Source organism: Aquarana catesbeiana, linkage group LG02 (assembly GCF_042186555.1).
Source record: "Aquarana catesbeiana isolate 2022-GZ linkage group LG02, ASM4218655v1, whole genome shotgun sequence".
Taxonomy (NCBI): Eukaryota; Metazoa; Chordata; class Amphibia; order Anura; family Ranidae; genus Aquarana; species Aquarana catesbeiana.
Window position 1 is genome coordinate 699,022,433 of NC_133325.1, and position 18,061 is coordinate 699,040,493.

Genomic DNA, 18,061 nt, shown 5'->3' on the forward strand with positions numbered 1-18,061 from the left:
CTTATGCCACCCTGCTATCTCCAATGTAATATATGGAACAGTCGCTTGTTAATTACCAATAAAATATTTGAAAAGAAAAAGCCATCCTTGGACCCTACCAATCTTAACCTACGCCCTATCTCCTTGCTCCCCTGGTTTACAACCAAGTGATTGACCACCTCATTAAGAACAACCTTCCTGATCCCCTTCAATCTGGATTTCGCCCTCAACGCTCCACAGAGACTGCTCTTTTAAATCTCACAAATGACCTACTAACTTCAAAAAACAACGGACACTATTCTGTACTCCTACTTGTGGACCTTTCAGCTGCCTTTGACACAGTTGACCACCCCCTCCTCCTCAAAAAACTTTACTCCCTCAGTCTCTGTGCTCTTCAGTGGCTCTCATCCTACTTATCCCAACGCACCTTCAGGGTCACTTACAATTCTACTTCCTCCACTCCTCTTCCCTTCTCCGTCGGGGTCCCCAAGGTTCTGTTCTTGGACTTTTTTTATATTCAATCTATACCTCTTCCCTGGGTCAGCTGATAGCCTCTCATGGCTTTCAATATAATTTCTACGCTGACGACAGACAAATCTATCTCTCCATCCCTCAACTCATGCCATCAGTCTCCTCTCGCATCACTAACTTACTAACCGACATATCTGTATGAATGTCACACCACTTCCTCAAACTCAACTTGTCCAAAACTGAGCTTATATTTCCTCCCCCACGTGCCTCTTCCCCTGACTTGTCTGTCAAGAGCAATGGCACAACCATCCACCCATCCCCACGTCAGGGTGCTAGGTGTTATCCTGGATTCTGAACTCTCCTTTCAGCCCCACATCCAATCACTTTCCAAAGCTTGCCGCCTCAACCTCCGCAACATCTCTAAACGATGTCCCTTTCTAACCAATGAAACCACAAAGCTCCTGAATCACTCCCTGGTTATCTCTCACTTCGACTACTGCAACTCCCTCCTCATTGGCTTATCTTTAAATAGACTTTCCCCCCTTCAGTCCATCATGAATGCTGCTGCCACACTCATCCACCTTACAAACCACTCAGTGTCTGCTACCCCTCTCTGGCAATCCCTCCATTGGCTGCCACTGGCCCAACGAATTAAATTCAAAATACTAACAATAAGTTACAAAGCCATCCACAACTCTGCCCCCAGCCACATCACTAGCCTAGTCTCAAAATACCAACCTAATCGCCCTCTCCATTCCTCCCAAGACCTCCTGCTCTCTAGCTCCCTCATCACCTCCTCCCATATCTGCCTCCAGGACTTCTCCTGAGCTTTGCCCATCTTCTGGAAATCCCTACCCCAATCTGTCAGACTGTCTCCAAATGTATCCACTTTTAGGCGATCCCTGAAAACTTTCCTCTTCAGAGAAGCCTATCCTGCCTCCATCTAACAACTGCACAATTTTCTCCATTAGCTCATCCCCCACAGCTATTACCCTTTTGTATAACTTGACCCTCCCTCCTAGATTGTAAGCTCTAACGAGCAGAGCTCTCTGATTCCTCCTGTATTGAAATTGTACTGTCTGCCCTAAGGTTGTAAAGCGCTGCGTAAACTGTCGGCGCTATATAAATCCTGTATAATAATAATAATAAATAATAATAAAAATCATATGTCAATTGCCAGACAATACGAGTGGTGTATATAGCACTATGCAAATGTGGAGCATTCTATATTGGAAAGACTAAATGTACCTTTGGCAGGCCTATTCAGGATCACTTATACTATATAGATGTAGGTCTCCTGTATATGCCTATGTGCAAATATGTAGGCTTGAAACATAGCTTTGATCCTACAGTGATTTCCTTTTTTGCCTTGGAAAAAATTTTTCAAAACCTATTTTGGGGGGTTTTGATAAAACTATTCTTAAACAGGAAGCTAAATGGATCTATAATCAAAAAGCGACAGTACCGCCTGGGTTAAATACAGCATTTACTTTCAAGCCGTTTCTATAAAAGAACAGAAAATAAATATGGGGTAGGAATTCCTAGATGGGGCGACCAAATAATGACATTAACATGTTAATGATATAGATTTCAGCAAAAATTTTGTATATAGATATTTACCACATTAATGTTATCAGAGATATGATCATCCAAAATTTGCACATAGGGATGCTCTGTTTGTGTTCATAATATATGTGTGTTCACATTTTTTCAGCATTGGTGGAGGCCTGACCATTTGCCTGATCCAGTCTTTTGGCAGACGTTCGGGCGCCCCTGATAGACGGGGAGTCCCATCGGGTTTTCTTGTTTAAATCCTGCTGTATTTCGTTGTTCAGTGGGATGAGGGCACTGTGCGGGTCCTCTCGCTCCTTTGGATGCCTCTGGCTTTCTGGAGGGGCGGTGATGATATTGTGTTACGCATGCGCCTTACAGGGGCACCCGCATCGGACATGACGTCAGGGGGCTGAGCGCGGCCCAGTCATTTCCGGTGGGGACCATATTTAGGATGGTGGCGGTTGGGCACTGTCCAGCTGTCATCCTCGGCAGGCGTTCGGTGGTGCTGGACGGTGCTGTGTGATTGCGGTTAGGACCTGGTGAGTCCATACTATACGTCATACCATGTGAGTATCTGATGATTGGCCCTGACTGGGCCTGGGAGGAAATGTGGGAACTTTGGAGTGCCTGGCAGGGGGTAACTTTGTTGTTGTGTGGGGAGGGGGGGGCTCCATTGGAGGCGGTCAATGCTTCTGATGGTGTTTGTGGTTGTGTGAATATTTGTTAATTTTTTGGCACGTGTGCGAGCTTGTATGTTGGTTGCATGATATGTAATTTCTTGGCATTACATATGTGTGTGTGTTGTGGGGGGTGTGTGTGGGAGGTGGGGAGAGAGGGGTTGTGTTGCATGTAAATGTGTTGATTGTGTGTTGGCATTTGGCAGCCCTGCCCCCACCTTGGTACAGGAGCTGTTGGTGTGGCTGGGATGGATGGGATGCTGGGATTCTGCTCCAGTGTCACGTCTGTGTGGCTGGTGTATGTGAATATGCGGCCCCAGGGGGAGATCATCTCCTTTCCTTGGGGGGGGTTTGAGTGTAGTATGTCCCCACTCCGTGTGTATGTGGGGTAATGTCAGTTTAAAGGTTATGGATGTACTATTGGGCTAGTGATTGAGCACCTTCTGTCCCTATAACCTACACTTAATATGTGTGGGTGAATCTGAAGTATAACCCATATCTAGGATAAAGAGGAATACTAACTAATTATGTAGATAAATAATGTAGGCTGTTTGTACATTCTGTGCAAATGATATTACAGTAATGTCAGAATTGCTGAGACAGGTTCCCTGTTTTTCAATATCCTGGACTTGCCAATGCTATCTGCCCGAATCCATCTAAAGTGTGGTCCAGTGTCTGCCAGACTATTCCTTTAGGTTCTGACATCATGGAACATAGGGTTGGGCCCCGGTCTGACCTTTTTCAATGTTGGAAACTATGCACAGCTATTGTTTGATGAAATTGATGAGCACAATACTGATGTAATCATTTCTTTAGAATTATTTTTGCTATTGTAAAATGAAGAAAAATTATATGGGTGATTGCAATTATATCTCTTTGAATTTAAAGCTTAGATGCATAGTGAGTTTCCCTGAAGAAGCGGGGATTGAGCTCTGCGAAACACCATGGACAACTCTATGCTCAAGAACTTCCTTGTTAATTGGGACTTCACACGTACTTCAGGCCATGTGCCATATGTTAAAGCATACATCAATATGTTTTTATTGATGTTTATATTATAATAAAATTAACTTTTGTATATAACTTGGTTCTCACCTCAGTGACAGCCTCATATCCTCTAAAATCCTAATCCTTCATATGGGAGGGAACTCCCACCCAATTTTTCTTCAAATTCAATGTAATACTAGGATGTGGATGTGATTGTCTGTCCCTAGAACTGGTCAAGCCTCAATTAAAAAGTATTGTATTTATCACCGATTTTTGATTGTACGCCTCAATTAAAAAGTATTGTATTTATCACTGATTTTTGATTGTTTTATAGTAAGTCAAAGTGCACACTTTTGTGGTTACTTAGCGTGGTGATGGTATGGAATAACATTTAAGGATTACTTATATATTTCACACCATAAAGAGCACATATAATTTAATATTTATTTATTAGCACTGCCATCTCACTCAGGTTTCACCAAATTATTTTAATTTTTTTCTTCATTCACTATGGATTGCCCCAACATATCCATGCTAATCAGGAAAGAGAGTCGACTCATCAAGAAATTGCTGGATGCATTTGGTTTTCAGAAGTCAAGAATGACCCCCTACCACCCACAAAGGGATCCACAGCCTAAGAGGTTCAACCACATCTTCTCGATATGCTTGGGACTCTTACAAGGGAGATGCTCATGTTTGGGAGAGAAGCCCAACTGCCTGATGGCTTAACTTTTGGCATGCCGCTTGATCAGAAACCTGTTACATCCCACAGAGGGTATGAGGGTCATATCAGAAAACATTTCAACGTGGCTTATGAGAAGGCCCAAGTGCTACAATAACAGACACCCAAATACAGTAATTACAATCTTCGGCGTCTATTCCAAACATAAGGGATGCCTGAACTGCTGAACTGTAGGAACATGTAGCCTACCACTACTGACCTCTTACTCTAAAAATGTTAGTTGCTTGGCTTGCATACTGATGTCGCATTTTGCTTCACTGACAGGGAACAACTATGCAAATTCTGAGTTTTGACTTACTTACTGTCCGCTTGTTCCTGGTCAGTGGCTCAGAGGGGTGTTTGATGGATGCCGGTACTGAGGCTGAGTAGATCAGCCATTACTGCTGCCTTGCTTCCGAGCCCCTGTAACCCAGTGATTATATGCTCCAAGCCCACCCAGTTACTAGCCGCAACTCATTGTAGGCTGGTAAGAAACCTAAGAAGAGCAGACACAAGTACTGTATATATACCCCTGGGGACAATCCCCCTTCCTCATTTGCATAGAGACACAGGGCAGGGTAAACATTCAGGTACAAATATTTCCACAAATCTTATAAACAAAAACTGGGCATACAGCCAACTTTGTCAGTGGGAAGGACACTTGTGGAAACTTTCCCTTTTCTTACTCTACCTCTGGTCTTCATGCTTGGAACATGCGTAATACAAACAGTAAAGAGGGTGGGGTAGCGTTATTGACTGGCATTAACCCCTTGGCTCTGCTGGAAGAAGTGTGACTGCCTGGTACCTTATGAACATGGTACAGCGGTCACACTTTATATCTGAGAAACTTAATGCTGTATGGCCAGTGACTGCAATGTTATGTCCAATGTCAGTGTTCTAAGAATAGACAACCTGGCTGGTTCAGGGGGTCGGTATCCCGGTGAAGAAAAGGGAGTTGGGACAGATGCTAAATGTACCTGGTACTGTCACAATATTATGGATACATTTTACTGTCCCAAGTGAAGGAGCCTCACAAACTTTCAACACAAACCACACATATAAGACCCAGGATAACAGGGGTAAAATTAAATGCAGAGTCCGGTGTGGTTGTACGATTAGTCTGGTTAGGGCAGACCAGACTTGGCTTCTCGGTCACCCTGTGCCCCTAATAGACACAGGGTAACTTACACATAAGAGGGGCCTGGGGAGCTGAAAAAGGAGTTTCCTGACCTCTCTAAGGTAAGCTGGGTTCCACGGGCCCCCCACCCAAAGTGACGCCCGTCGCAGGGTGTATGTTTAAAAAAAAAAAGCTGCATAGCAATTCACACAGTGAAAGTTTGTGTACATTTAATGGGGCGAAAAATGAATGTGGTTAGGCTATTCCCTGTGTTGGATGAATCTTTTTTTAATGATTTAAAATGGAAAAGGTGTCAATAGATGTGTTTCCATAACCCCTCCCCCCTGTGCACCTCCTGCGGCATGGATCGGGCACACACTGTGGCCGCTGTGTCCTTTGGACAAAGCTAATCACAGATCGGGGTAAAGGGCCAATCACAGCGCCCCTTTACCATGTGATCAGCTGTGTCCATTCACAGCTGATCACCTGTAAACAGACTTGCCGGTTATCGGCAGTCCTTTCCTCCCACGTTGTGTCTGTGGGAGTAAAGGAGAGCCATTAACAGGCAAGCCTGTCAGTACATCGTTTACACTGATAATCGGAGCACTGATCATCAGTGCTCCGGTTATCAGTGCAGCCACATCAGTGCCAACCAGTGCCCATCAGTGCTGCCTATCAAGGACTCTTCATCAGTGCCCACCAGTGCCACCTATTAGTATCGCGTATCAGTGCCCATCAGTGAAGCCCCATCAGTGAAGAAGAAAAATTACTTATTTGCAAGAGTTTATAACAGAAACTAAGAAAAACATTATCCAGGAATGGGGTAAAAGTGCCCAGTCGGCAAGTGGTTAAATCAAGGAAAAACATTCGTCTAGCACTTGAAATATCCTTTCAACATTCATCACAGAAAGGATGTACATGCAATTTCACAGGGCAAATTGCTATGCAAGCTTTATTTAAATTGTGTTTTCAAAACTATAAAAAATAACCACTTTCATTACCGTTAAATTAATTAGCACTATTGTGTTATACTGTGTGCAAATTTACCTTTGATGAGCACTTGCAGTATTCTCTTTGCCATTATATAGTTAATTCCATCATATAAGGCGCATGATATATTTCCAGTGATCTCTAAATCCACATTTGAAATTATTATAGAAAAGTTCCCGCTTTGGATTTTATTGTACTTTATACGCTGTTTCCAATTTCCCCAGGTTTCCACATTAGATGATTGGAGTTTAAATTCCAGTAGGTATTTATTTGTGTTCAGATAACTCCAGATTACAGATGTATCATTGCATTCTGCCTGGGATATCAGTGTTATATTGAAAAAGCAGGGGAGAAATATATCACTGGCTATGTAAACTTCAATGGTAGTATATTGTACATCCTTGTCATCAGGTGTATGTGAAGAGTTACAGGTGGAATTTGCTGGAGGAAATAAAAAAAAAACAGTAGTTAATATCCATAATCTAACAATCTCAACCTTCATACATACAGTAAACACACAGGGCCCTAAAACGCAGGTACCACGTATTAAAATCCAACCATAGACTGTCTTAAACTTTGACAGGCTTTTTGTAGTGGGGCTGGATGCTGCACTCGTCCCTCCTGGGTGCACTAAAATGGCAGGAGGGTTGCACTGCAGAAGGGGCCTTATATAATAGGAGGAGTTAAAGTGTTACTAAACCCCGGGCGCAGCATTGAGAGGGGCGCTGAAGCTGGTTCTGATCCTCCTGCAGCAGCTGAAGGGCCGCTTCTCCTCCTCTACTTCCCACTAGCATTCAGCTGCTGCAGAAGGAAAATACTGGGTACCTGTAAAAGCTGACCCAGCTGCCATTCCTGTTCCTGCCCCTTCTTCAGCTGATGCCCTCCTCCACTCCTCTGCCCCCCCCCCTTCTTTGGTACCCTCGCAGTGCTCACCTCCTCTCCCTGGCTAGTTGTGCAGTGCGGGCTGAATACAGACATGATCCTCAGTACGAAGAAGCTCATCATACGATCCAGAAGACAGCCACACAAAGTTATAATATAACCTTCCTTGGCACTTGTTCTCCTGGTCTTTCCTTCCCATCTAGATTCTCCGTGGCAGCAGACAGGATGGAGAGAGGAGAAAGGAAAGACCAAGAGAACGAGTGCTAAGGAAGACTGTGATAACTTTGTGTGGCTGTCTTCCGGATCATATGACAATCTTCTCCGTGCTCAGGATCATGTCTGTATTCAGCCCGCATTTCACAACTAGCCAGGGAGAGGGGGTAAGCACTGCGGGGGTACCAGAGGAGGAGGGGGTACAAAGGAGCACAGGGGACCAGAGCAGCAGGGGGGACCAGAGGAGCTGGGGGGGGACTAGAGAAGTACAGGGGACCAGAGGAACACAGGGGGAACCAGAGGAGCACAGGGGGCCAGAGGAGCACAGGGGGGAACCAGAAGAGCACGGGGGAGACCAGAGGAGCATGGGGGGCACCAGAGGAGTTTGGGTGGGGACCAGAGGAACATGGGGGTAACCAGTAGAGCACAGGATGGCAGAAGAGCGGGGGGGGGGCAGAGGAACAGCGGGGAAACAGGAGCACAGGGGGGACCAGAGGAAAACGGGGGGAACCAGAACACGGGGGGAACCAGAGGAACATGAGGGGGGGACTAGAGTAGCATGGGGGACCAAAGGAGCACAGGGGGGAACAGAGGAGCAGGAGGGGGGACCAGAAGAACATGGTGGGACCAGAGGAGCAGGAAAGGAACGAGAGGAACACGGGGTGGACCAGAGGAGCAGGGGGGGAACTAGAGGAGCGGGGGGGCTAGAGGAGCACGGGGGACCAGAGGAACATGGGGGACGGAACAGACAACTGACTCAACAGCTATGGCCTAGGATTTTCCCACTTTCCTGCCTAATCCCCCTGTCTATTGTATCCGCTGCCCTGCTTGCATCATCTCTTTCACACGGGTGGGCGGACTTCGCCAGCAGATCCCCCTGCTCACCATGGGATCTTTCCGCTGATCCCAGCTGAACAGGTGGATGACAGGTCAGTGACCACTCCGCCTATAGAGAGCGGGACACAGACACAGCCCGCTTTCATCTATGGGAAGTCAGATGCAAACGGACTGCCTGTCCGTTTACATCCAACTGTCATCTGATCCTGTGCATCCAACTGTGCATTGTGTAAAAAGGCGATTTGATCCTGTCTTCTGTGATCCTCCCCTTCTTTTACTGTTCCCAATCCATCTGTTAGAACCGCCCACATCTCCTCACTGACGCCATCACCCTCGTGTGTTCCAGAGTGAACCCGGAACACAGGCTGCCTTGCTGCTTCCTCGCTCCTGCACGGATAGGAAACATCTGACAGCTGCTGGACGGCTCAACCCTGCTCTCCATCATCATGCTGAGGATGGATAAAGACAACAGATGAGGACTACCCATTTTATTTTGCTTTTAACACTCTACAATCTTGTAAATAAGAAGTGCAGCGCTGAAAAACTAGATTTTTTTCTACTCACCGTAAAATCCCTTTCTCTGAGTTCATTGACGGACACAGCACTTCCAATCTTGACCTTAGGGTTATATCACCACCTTCAGGAGTAGGACTAGGCAGAAACAAAAAAACAAGCACAGCACCGCCTAGGGGCGGTCCTTACTGGAAGTAAACGCCCACTCTGATACAGGCAGTTCAGTTCCTTGCAAAGCAGTACAAAACACAAACAGGAGGGGTGGGTGCTGTGTCCGTCAATTAACTCAGAGAAAGGGATTTTACGGTGAGTAGAAAAAAAAACAGTTTTCTCTTTCGTTCATTGACGGACACAGCACTTCCAATCTTGACCTTTGGGACGTCCCAAAGCAGTGCCACAACGAGGCGTGGGAACACAAAAAAAAAAAAAGGAAAAAAAATAACCTCCACCCAAACAGGACCCCCCGTAAGGGAAGCCAAAACCTCAGATGGCCGCCTGCAAAACCTTGCAGCCGAAACACGCATCCGAAGATGCCCAAACATCCATCTTGTAAAACTTGGTGAAAGTGTGTACTGATGACCAGGTAGCCACCTTACACACTAGAGAAATGGACGCTTGATGCCGGGAGGCCCAGGAAGACCCCTAATGGCATAAGTCTGGACAATAACCTGTCTGATCCAACGAGAAATAGTGGCTGAAGAGGCCGCCAGGCCCTTCCTCGGACCATCCACAGTTACAAACAGCAAATCCGACTTCCACAAAGGAGCCGTAACCGACAAATACACACGGAGAGGCCGAACCACATCCAAAGAGTGCAAGGCAACCTCCTTGGGGTGAGACGGTCGAGGACAAGGAAGGAAGGACAATGTCCTCATTTAGATGAAAGGCAGATACCACTTTAGGGAGAAACGAGGGATGCGGACGCAGCACTGCCTTATCCTTGTGTAGAACCAAATAAGGAGACTTACACAACAAGGCTACCAGCTCAGAAACTCGCCGAGCGGACGTAAAAGCCTCTAGAAATACAACCTTCTGAGAGACCACGAGTAAGGGGATCTCCCTAATATTCTCAAATGGTGACTTCTGAAGTACTGAGAGCACCAGGTTTAGATCCCACGGAGGCAGCGGCGGGCGTGCCGGGGGAGCCACATGCCGAACCCCCTGAATAAAAGTACGCACCAACGAGTGAGCAGCCAATGGTCGCTGAAAAAAGATAGCCAGAGCCAATTTTTGCCCCTTGATAGTGCTCATAGCAAGCTTCTGATCAACCCCACGCTGCAGAAACACAAGGATCTTAGATACTGAAAAGGAATGCGGATGCCACCCCACAGCCTCGCACAAAGAGATGCAAGCCATCCAGGTGCGATGATAAATCTTCCGTGAAATGGACTTATGCACCCTCAACAAATAGTGGGAATCACAGAAGCCGGCAACCCCTGGTCTCTCAGAACCTGGCTTTGAATAGCCAGGCCATTAAAGCCAGAGACGGTAAAGCAGGGTGGAATATCGGACCCCGAGACAGGAGGTTCTCCCACACCTGCAGCCGCCAGGGGACGTCCGCCACCATCCATACCACGTCAGCGTACCATGGACGCCGAGGCCAATCCGGAGTGACTAGAATCACCGGAATTCCCTCGGCCTCTACCCTGCCCAGCAGACAAGGAAGGAGCTTGAGAGAAGGGAAGGCATAAATGAGCTGATAATTCTCCCACGGCGCCACCAGCGCGTCTGACGCATCCGCCAAGGGATCCCTTGTTCTGGCCACAAATCTCTGCACCTTCCAATTGAGACGAGAGGCCAGAAGATTCACGTCCGGCGTGCCCCATCGCAGGCAAATGAGATCCAGCAACTGATCCAGCAACTGACGAGTGAGGTAGTCTGCTTGCCAGTTTTCTACCCATTTGGAAAAGATCTCCCTCTGCAAGACCCGAGTGTGAAGCTGGGCATAAGGAACTGCGTTGAAGGTGGATACCATGAGGCCCAGAACCTGCATGCAAAAAACGTTGAGACAACCACTTGCGGGACAGCAGCAATCGCACTGCGGAGTGCAGTTTGATCGGCGGAAGAAAAAGAATTAGTTTGCGGACCCACTGGTCAGAAAAAAGGCAAACCACCGAAGGCGACCCCCCACCCGCAAGTCGGGCGGGGGTAAACCTTCATGTGGAAGAGGACTTGTCCTCGGGCTTGTTTGGCCTGCAAAGCCAAGGACGCCTTTGCCCATCCGCAGGAGCCTTAGTGGGCTGGGAACGCCTGCCCGCAGAACCGGACGGACGAAAAAGACGCTTGTAAGAGGAAAAAGAGGTGTCCTGCCTACGATGGGTCCAGAGAGGCTCCAAATAGCCTCCCACCCTGGAAAGGCAAATTCGCCAGAGCCTTCTTAGATGTTTGGTCCGCCAACCAGCACTTGAGCCAAAGCAGCCGGCGAAGAACCACGGCCAACACTGAGACTTTGGAAAGTAACGGGGCCATGTCCAAGGCCGCATCACAAACATACTTGAGCCCCTGCACTAACTGGACTGCCAGTTCCACACAGACTGGAGATGCTTGCTCATTACTCAACTCGCGGGGTAATAGCTTAGCCCATTCGGTAAGTGTCTGACACCAGAGCCGTGGCTAGCAATGGACGAAAAGCCGACCCTGCCATTGTAAACATAGCCCGAGCGACCACCTCTGCCTTTCTGTCGGCAGGGTCCTTGAAAGAAGGGGACCCCTCCACCAGAATCATGGTCGCCTTATTTAACCTGGACACTGGAGGATCAATGACTGGAGGGGAAGCCCATTCCTTCAACACACTCTCCTCAAAAGGGTAACGCACCGAAAAACGTCTCGGAACTGAAAAGGACCTCTGCGGGCATTCCCAATCCTTGTAAATAAACCTATCAAAATAAGACAGGTAAGGAAACACCTTAGCTGTGCGGACCAGCTTGTGAGACCCAAAGGGGACTGACACCTCTGCAGACGCCCCTGCCGGATCCTCAGTTTTTAAAGTATTGTGCACCGCCGTAATGAGTGCGCCCACCAGTGCTTTTTCATGCGCAAAAGAAAGGAGCGGTAAATGAAGAGATTGAACGCCAAGAGACGTTTTGAATGTGTCCCAGATGGATAAAGAATGTTTTGTGATAGGATTGTGAATAAAAGTATGATTAGTTGGTCTTAACCATAACATGTTAGATCCTGAAATAGGGTCACAGTCAATAGACTCAATTGTTACCCATAAAAGAATTTCTTTGATCGCATGATATTTTGGTAAATGTGCAAGGTGTGTAGCTTGATAGTAAACAGAAACATTTGGGAGACCTAAACCTCCACAGCAATGTGGGAGACAGAGTGGATTTAGAGGTTTGAGGTTTCGTTTTACCCCAAATAAAGGAGATAATTCTGAGGTGTATTATCAGAAACCATGAATCAGACCGAGACAGAAGTACAGTTAAATCTCACTTATTTAATAATAATAAAAAAAGCTGAACAGAGTAAACGTAGTCAAAACATAGCCAGAGTTCAGGAACCAGAACGGATAGTCAGACAAGCCAAAACGTCAGGGAGCCAGAGATGAGCATAGTAGAACAGCAAGCAGGATCTGGAGCCAGAAGGAATGTCAGCCAACCAAGTTTTTAACAGGAATACAGGAGAGCATCTCTAGAGATGTGACCAAGGGGAGGGCAGAGATCATCTGGGCTGGTGTCATAAACCAGATGTGACCAGAACTGTGTGACTGCAACAGAGTGAACCAGACATAAATAGGTGAAAGTAAGTTTATTTAAGGAAAATGCATATGTGAACACACCACAAATACAAATGAACAACCAAACAATCAGTGATATAAAACCAACCAGCATATGTAGCAAGAGGGAGTACCAGAATCGTAGTCAAGCCAGGCCGGGGTCATAAACACGGAATCAGTAGCTGGGAAGGGAGATAAATAGGACAAGAGAGGATGGATGGATACAGGAGGGACGGGTCAGGTACAAGGCTCAGAGTCCAGAGTCCAGGGTTCAGGGTTCAGGTAACGGACAGGAAACAGGATCAACAGGTTCCAGGAATCAGGGTTCAGGTTACAGGATCAGGGTAACAGGATGCAGGTCAGGGCTCAAGGACAATACCAGGGCAACATAAGTGTGCAATTGCCGGGTATTTATACTGCAGCTCTGCTAATAAACGTCAGGTGACACCTGTCTGCAGAGGGGAATACCTGCTCCATACTGCCAGGATCCTTCCGCTGGTGGACGCCAGTACTGCGGCCCAAAGATGACATAACATTAACAGGGAAAAGCTCTCCTGACAGTTCCAAACTGCCAGGAGACACCTGCTGGTGGACCTCAGGCAGGTACCGAGACGTCAGGCTGGGAGGCAGGCACCGAGACGTCAGGCTGGGAGGCAGGCACCGAGACGTCAGGCTGGGAGGCAGGCACCAAGACGTCAGGCTGGAAGGCAGGCACCGAGACATCAGGCTGGAAGGCAGACACATCTGACTGGAAGGTAGGCACGTCAGGCTGGAAGGCAGGTACATCAGGCTGGAAGGCAGGCACCGAGACGTCAGGCTGGGAGGCAGGCACCGAGACGTCAGGCTGGGAGGCAGGCACCGAGACGTCAGGCTGGGAGGCAGGCACCGAGACGTCAGGCTGGGAGGCAGGCACCGAGACGTCAGGCTGGGAGGCAGGCACCGAGACGTCAGGCTGGGAGGCAGGCACCGAGAAGTCAGGCTGGGAGGCAGGCACCGAGACGTCAGGCTGGAAGGCAGGCACCGAGACGTCAGGCTGGATTGGATTAGCTGGTGCGGAGGCAGGTTGGGTTACTGGCAGGATTGTCTTGGTTGGAAAAAACTTTCGTTTTTTCTTTGGCTTAGCCACTGAAGCTCTGTAGGTGAAGGGTGCAGCAGACTGGAAAGGAGGATTGGGATATGGCAGAGAAGAGGTAACAGTAGCTGGGGGAAGTTCCTGTGGGTTTGTAGGCAGCTGAGAAGAGGCAGGTGGGTTGAATGCAGGGTAGGTACAGGGAGCAGAGACTGGATATGAGTATTTGGTTGGGAGCAGCGTACACTGAGCTGCAACTGCGGTTGACACGGGTGATGGGGAAACGTACATTTGGGTAGGCTGGTGTTTGGTGGCAGAGGTGGTTTGTTTGGCTGGAGCTGCTTGCATCATGTCAGACCATGCTGAAAGTATAGGTTGTACAAACTGTGCTTTTAACTCTCCCTGTCTAACAAAAGACTGAGCAGACACAATGCACTCCGCAATCACCTGTGGGGAACAGGCTGAATAGTGCTCACAAAAATCAGCTGGATCATCTTCAAAAAGCCAGACTAGGGATACAACCTGATTCAAATCAAAAGGAGGAGTGAAATCATCACGGCCCTCTGGAATACAGGGCAGGGCCAGCTCAGTACAGATCTTGATCAAAGGCCGCACCTCCCCAAACAATATATAACCCTGATCGACCAGGGAGTGAGCCAAACGTATAGTGGCAAACAACTGGTCACTAGACAATCCTTTCAAAGCCTGGTGGCAATAATCACCACTTTCAGATGCCAGCAGAGAAAAATAAATAACCTCATCGGCATTCATTGCAACCAACTGAATCAAAATGGTTCCCCAGTGCAGCCACTTCTGGTCAGGGATGGCCCTGGTATTCTGTCATAAACCAGATGTGACCAGAACTGTGTGACTGCAACAGAGTGAACCAGACATAAATAGGTGAAAGTAAGTTTATTTAAGGAAAATGCATATGTGAACACACCACAAATACAAGTGAACAACCAAACAATCAGTGATATAAAACCAACCAGCATATGTAGCAAGAGGGAGTACCAGAATTGTAGTCAAGCCAGGCCGGGGTCATAAACACGGAATCAGTAGCTGGGAAGGGAGATAAACAGGACAAGAGAGGATGGATGGATACAGGAGGGACGGGTCAGGTACAAGGCTCAGAGTCCAGAGTCCAGGGTTCAGGTAACGGACAGGAAACAGGATCAACAGGTTCCAGGAATCAGGGTTCAGGTTACAGGATCAGGGTAACAGGATGCAGGTCAGGGCTCAAGGACAATACCAGGACAACATAAGTGTGCAATTGCCAGGTATTTATACTGCAGCTCTGCTAATTAACGTCAGGTGACACCTGTCTGCAGAGGGGAATACCGCTCCATACTGCCAGGATCCATCCGCTGGTGGACGCCAGTACTGCGGCCCAAAGATGACATAACATTAACAGGGAAAAGCTCTCCTGACAGTTCCAAACTGCCAGGAGACACCTGCTGGTGGACCTCAGTACTGCATGCCGAATAACAGATATTACCAGCGGATGGAACATTTCCTGACAGCTGGATGGCCTAAGTAGGCAGGACTGACGAGCTGGCAATTAGCCAACAGCTGAGCAGCCAGCTCAGAGAAGGAAGGACTGAGCCCAGCCTTGACATGTATAAGCTGTAAAAAATTAGATGGAACTGGGGTGGGCAAGACTCTAAAAAAGATATAAAAATGTGGGCAATATAGCCATCTTAATTACATTCATTTTGCCTATCCAAGATAGAGGGATAGAGGACCTGCATTTGTTTTTTCAACCACAGTGACGAGAAAATTTGAAGAAAAAGAATGGAAAATTTTCTTGAATTAACAAATTTTTAACAATGTGTGTGGTTTTCACTCTTAATTACATTCCAACTGCCTTCATGATGTCTCTGCCTAAAAACCACCATTCTTTTGCGTCCGATCTATGGTGATCTGCAAAATGCTTGTCTGCATTAGTATTCTTATGTGTCTTTGTATTTGATAGTTAATCTCTCATACAATCACACAGCTTCCTAGTGGTTTTTTGGCCTTTCCAGCGTATTGCTTCCTGCAGATCACACAGGATATGACATACATAAAATGACAAACTTAGTTTAACAGCTAACTAATTGTTTAATCAAGGCTAATTGAAAGGTATTACCTGTTGAGAATGATGTATCCCCATGCGGATTCCCTAAAAGGCTGCAACTTGAACGACACGAGGCACAGCATTTACATAGACCTGTTATACTGAACAAAGATTTTTTTACTAATTCTGGATTGAAATAAACTAGGGGACAACATATCCCCCTATGTGGGAGCTCTCTTGGTGACAAAATAAACACCTTTGGAAAGGGCTTCCCAAAAATCGAAGACGCTCCATAAGATTGGTAAGTATCTCAGTATGATACACTTAATATTCTCAAACTCTGGACTATACTGAGTGCTGAAGACCACAAAGTGATCTTCTTATGCTCTGTCATAAATTGGCTCTGCGGCAGCCCCGATAGAGGAACCTCCCATTCATATTGAGAGCTTCTTTTGTAAAGCTCTCCAAGGTAGAACAATTTCTTCCTCTCCTGACAAGCTTTTCACTAGGTATTGCCCTTCTCACATGTGGGGGGTGACAGATATCTGCTCAAAGAAGGGAATTATTCAAATAGGAATTTTAATAGGCCTGAGTATGAATTTTACCATCCAAAACGCGCCCTATTAGGAGTTCAATCCAAATAATTAATTTGTTCCAGTTGTTCATCGTGAATTTCAAATTTTAATTGTTCATGTCTAGGTACCTCTGAAACCTCGATGGACAAATCCCAATGCACAATTAAAAAGACCAGATCATCAATATACCAGTAATAAAGTCTGATCTGGTCTCTGTGGGAGTTAGTATCCCCAAACACATGGGCCTTTTCTCACCACCCCATTTATGAATTGACATATGTGAGAGCAAGCTTAGCTCCCATAGAGGCACTAAGTCTCTAATGGTAGTAACTCCCATCAAATAAAAAACAATTATGTGTTAATATTTGTGGGCCTTTGTTTTTTTGTTGTCCCCTAGTTTATTTCAATCCAGAATTAGTATAAATTTTTTTTTTTTTTTTAACAAGAAAGAATTTGGATAAAATCTTGGTTGAGAATAATAGGTCTTTATACTATAAATGCTGTGCCTAATGTTGTTCTAGTTGCATCTTTCTAGGGGATCCACGTGTGGTTACATCATTCTCAACAGGTAATACCTTGTAAATAAAACAATTACAGTGCCTTAAAAAAGTATTCATACCCCTTGAAATTTTCCATATTTTGTCATGTTACAACTAAAAACGTAAATGTATTTTATGTTATATACCAACACAAAGTGGCACATACAGTATCTCACAAAAGTGAATACACACTTCACATTTTTGTAAATATTTTATTATATCTTTTCACATGACAACACTGAAAAAATGACACTTTGCTACAATGTAAAGTAGGGAGTGTACAGCTTGTATAACAATGTAAATTTGCTGTCCCCTCAAAATAATTCAACACACAACCATCAACGTTTAAACTGCTGGCAACAAAAGTGAGTACACCCCTAAGTGAGAATGTCCACATTGGGCCCAATTAGCTATTTTCCCTCCCTGGTGTCATGTGACTTGTTAGTGTTACAAGGTCTCAGGTGTAAATGGGGAGCAGTTGTGTTAAATGTATCGCTCTCACTCTCTCATACTGGTAATTGGAAGTTCAACATAGCACCTCAAGGCAAAGAACTCTGAGGATATGAAAAAAAGAATTGTTGCTCGAATAGGATGTTGGCCTAAGAAGATTACCAAGACTCTGAAACTGAGCTGCAGCACGGTGGCCAAGACCATACAGCAGTTTAACAGGACAGGTTCCACTCAGAACAGGCCTCGCCATGGTCAAGCACAGAAGTTGAGTGCACGTGCTCAGTGTCATATCCAGAGGTTGTCTTTGGGAAATAGACACATGAGTGCTGCCAGCACTGCTGCAGAGGTTATGGAAAAAGCATAACAGTGCTGCGTATGGTGTAGGTAAAACAGCAGCCAACACAGCTATAGACCCAAGCAATAAGTGTAGATGTGAAAGTGTAGCGCTATAAAACCTAAACAAACTGAAAATGAAAAAAATCAGCGTCTTCAACCTGAATTGAAAAAAAAAAAAAAAAATGAAATATATAAAGATATAATAAAATAGAAATTACGGTGAGAAAATTCACAGTATAGAAATTCCTATAGGTGTGGCATGACCATATCCTGTGCAAAATATACTGTGCAAATACATTAAATACATGCAGAACAGGTGAGACAATGTTAAGAGAAGAAATCACCAAAGTGAATAAAAATACCCAACTAAA

General features: G+C 46.1%; 1 protein-coding gene across 3 annotated transcripts in view; it reads right to left on the bottom strand.

The window, feature by feature from the left end:
* The window catches only part of LOC141130073 (uncharacterized), a 102,060-nt gene that overhangs the window by 43,174 nt on the left and 40,825 nt on the right, over nt 1-18,061 (bottom strand). For all 3 annotated transcript variants that reach the window (XM_073618041.1, XM_073618039.1, XM_073618040.1), the window contains exon 2: nt 6,554-6,937. In XM_073618041.1, the coding sequence (XP_073474142.1) occupies nt 6,554-6,937 (384 nt within the window). The remainder of the gene's footprint in view (nt 1-6,553; nt 6,938-18,061) is intronic.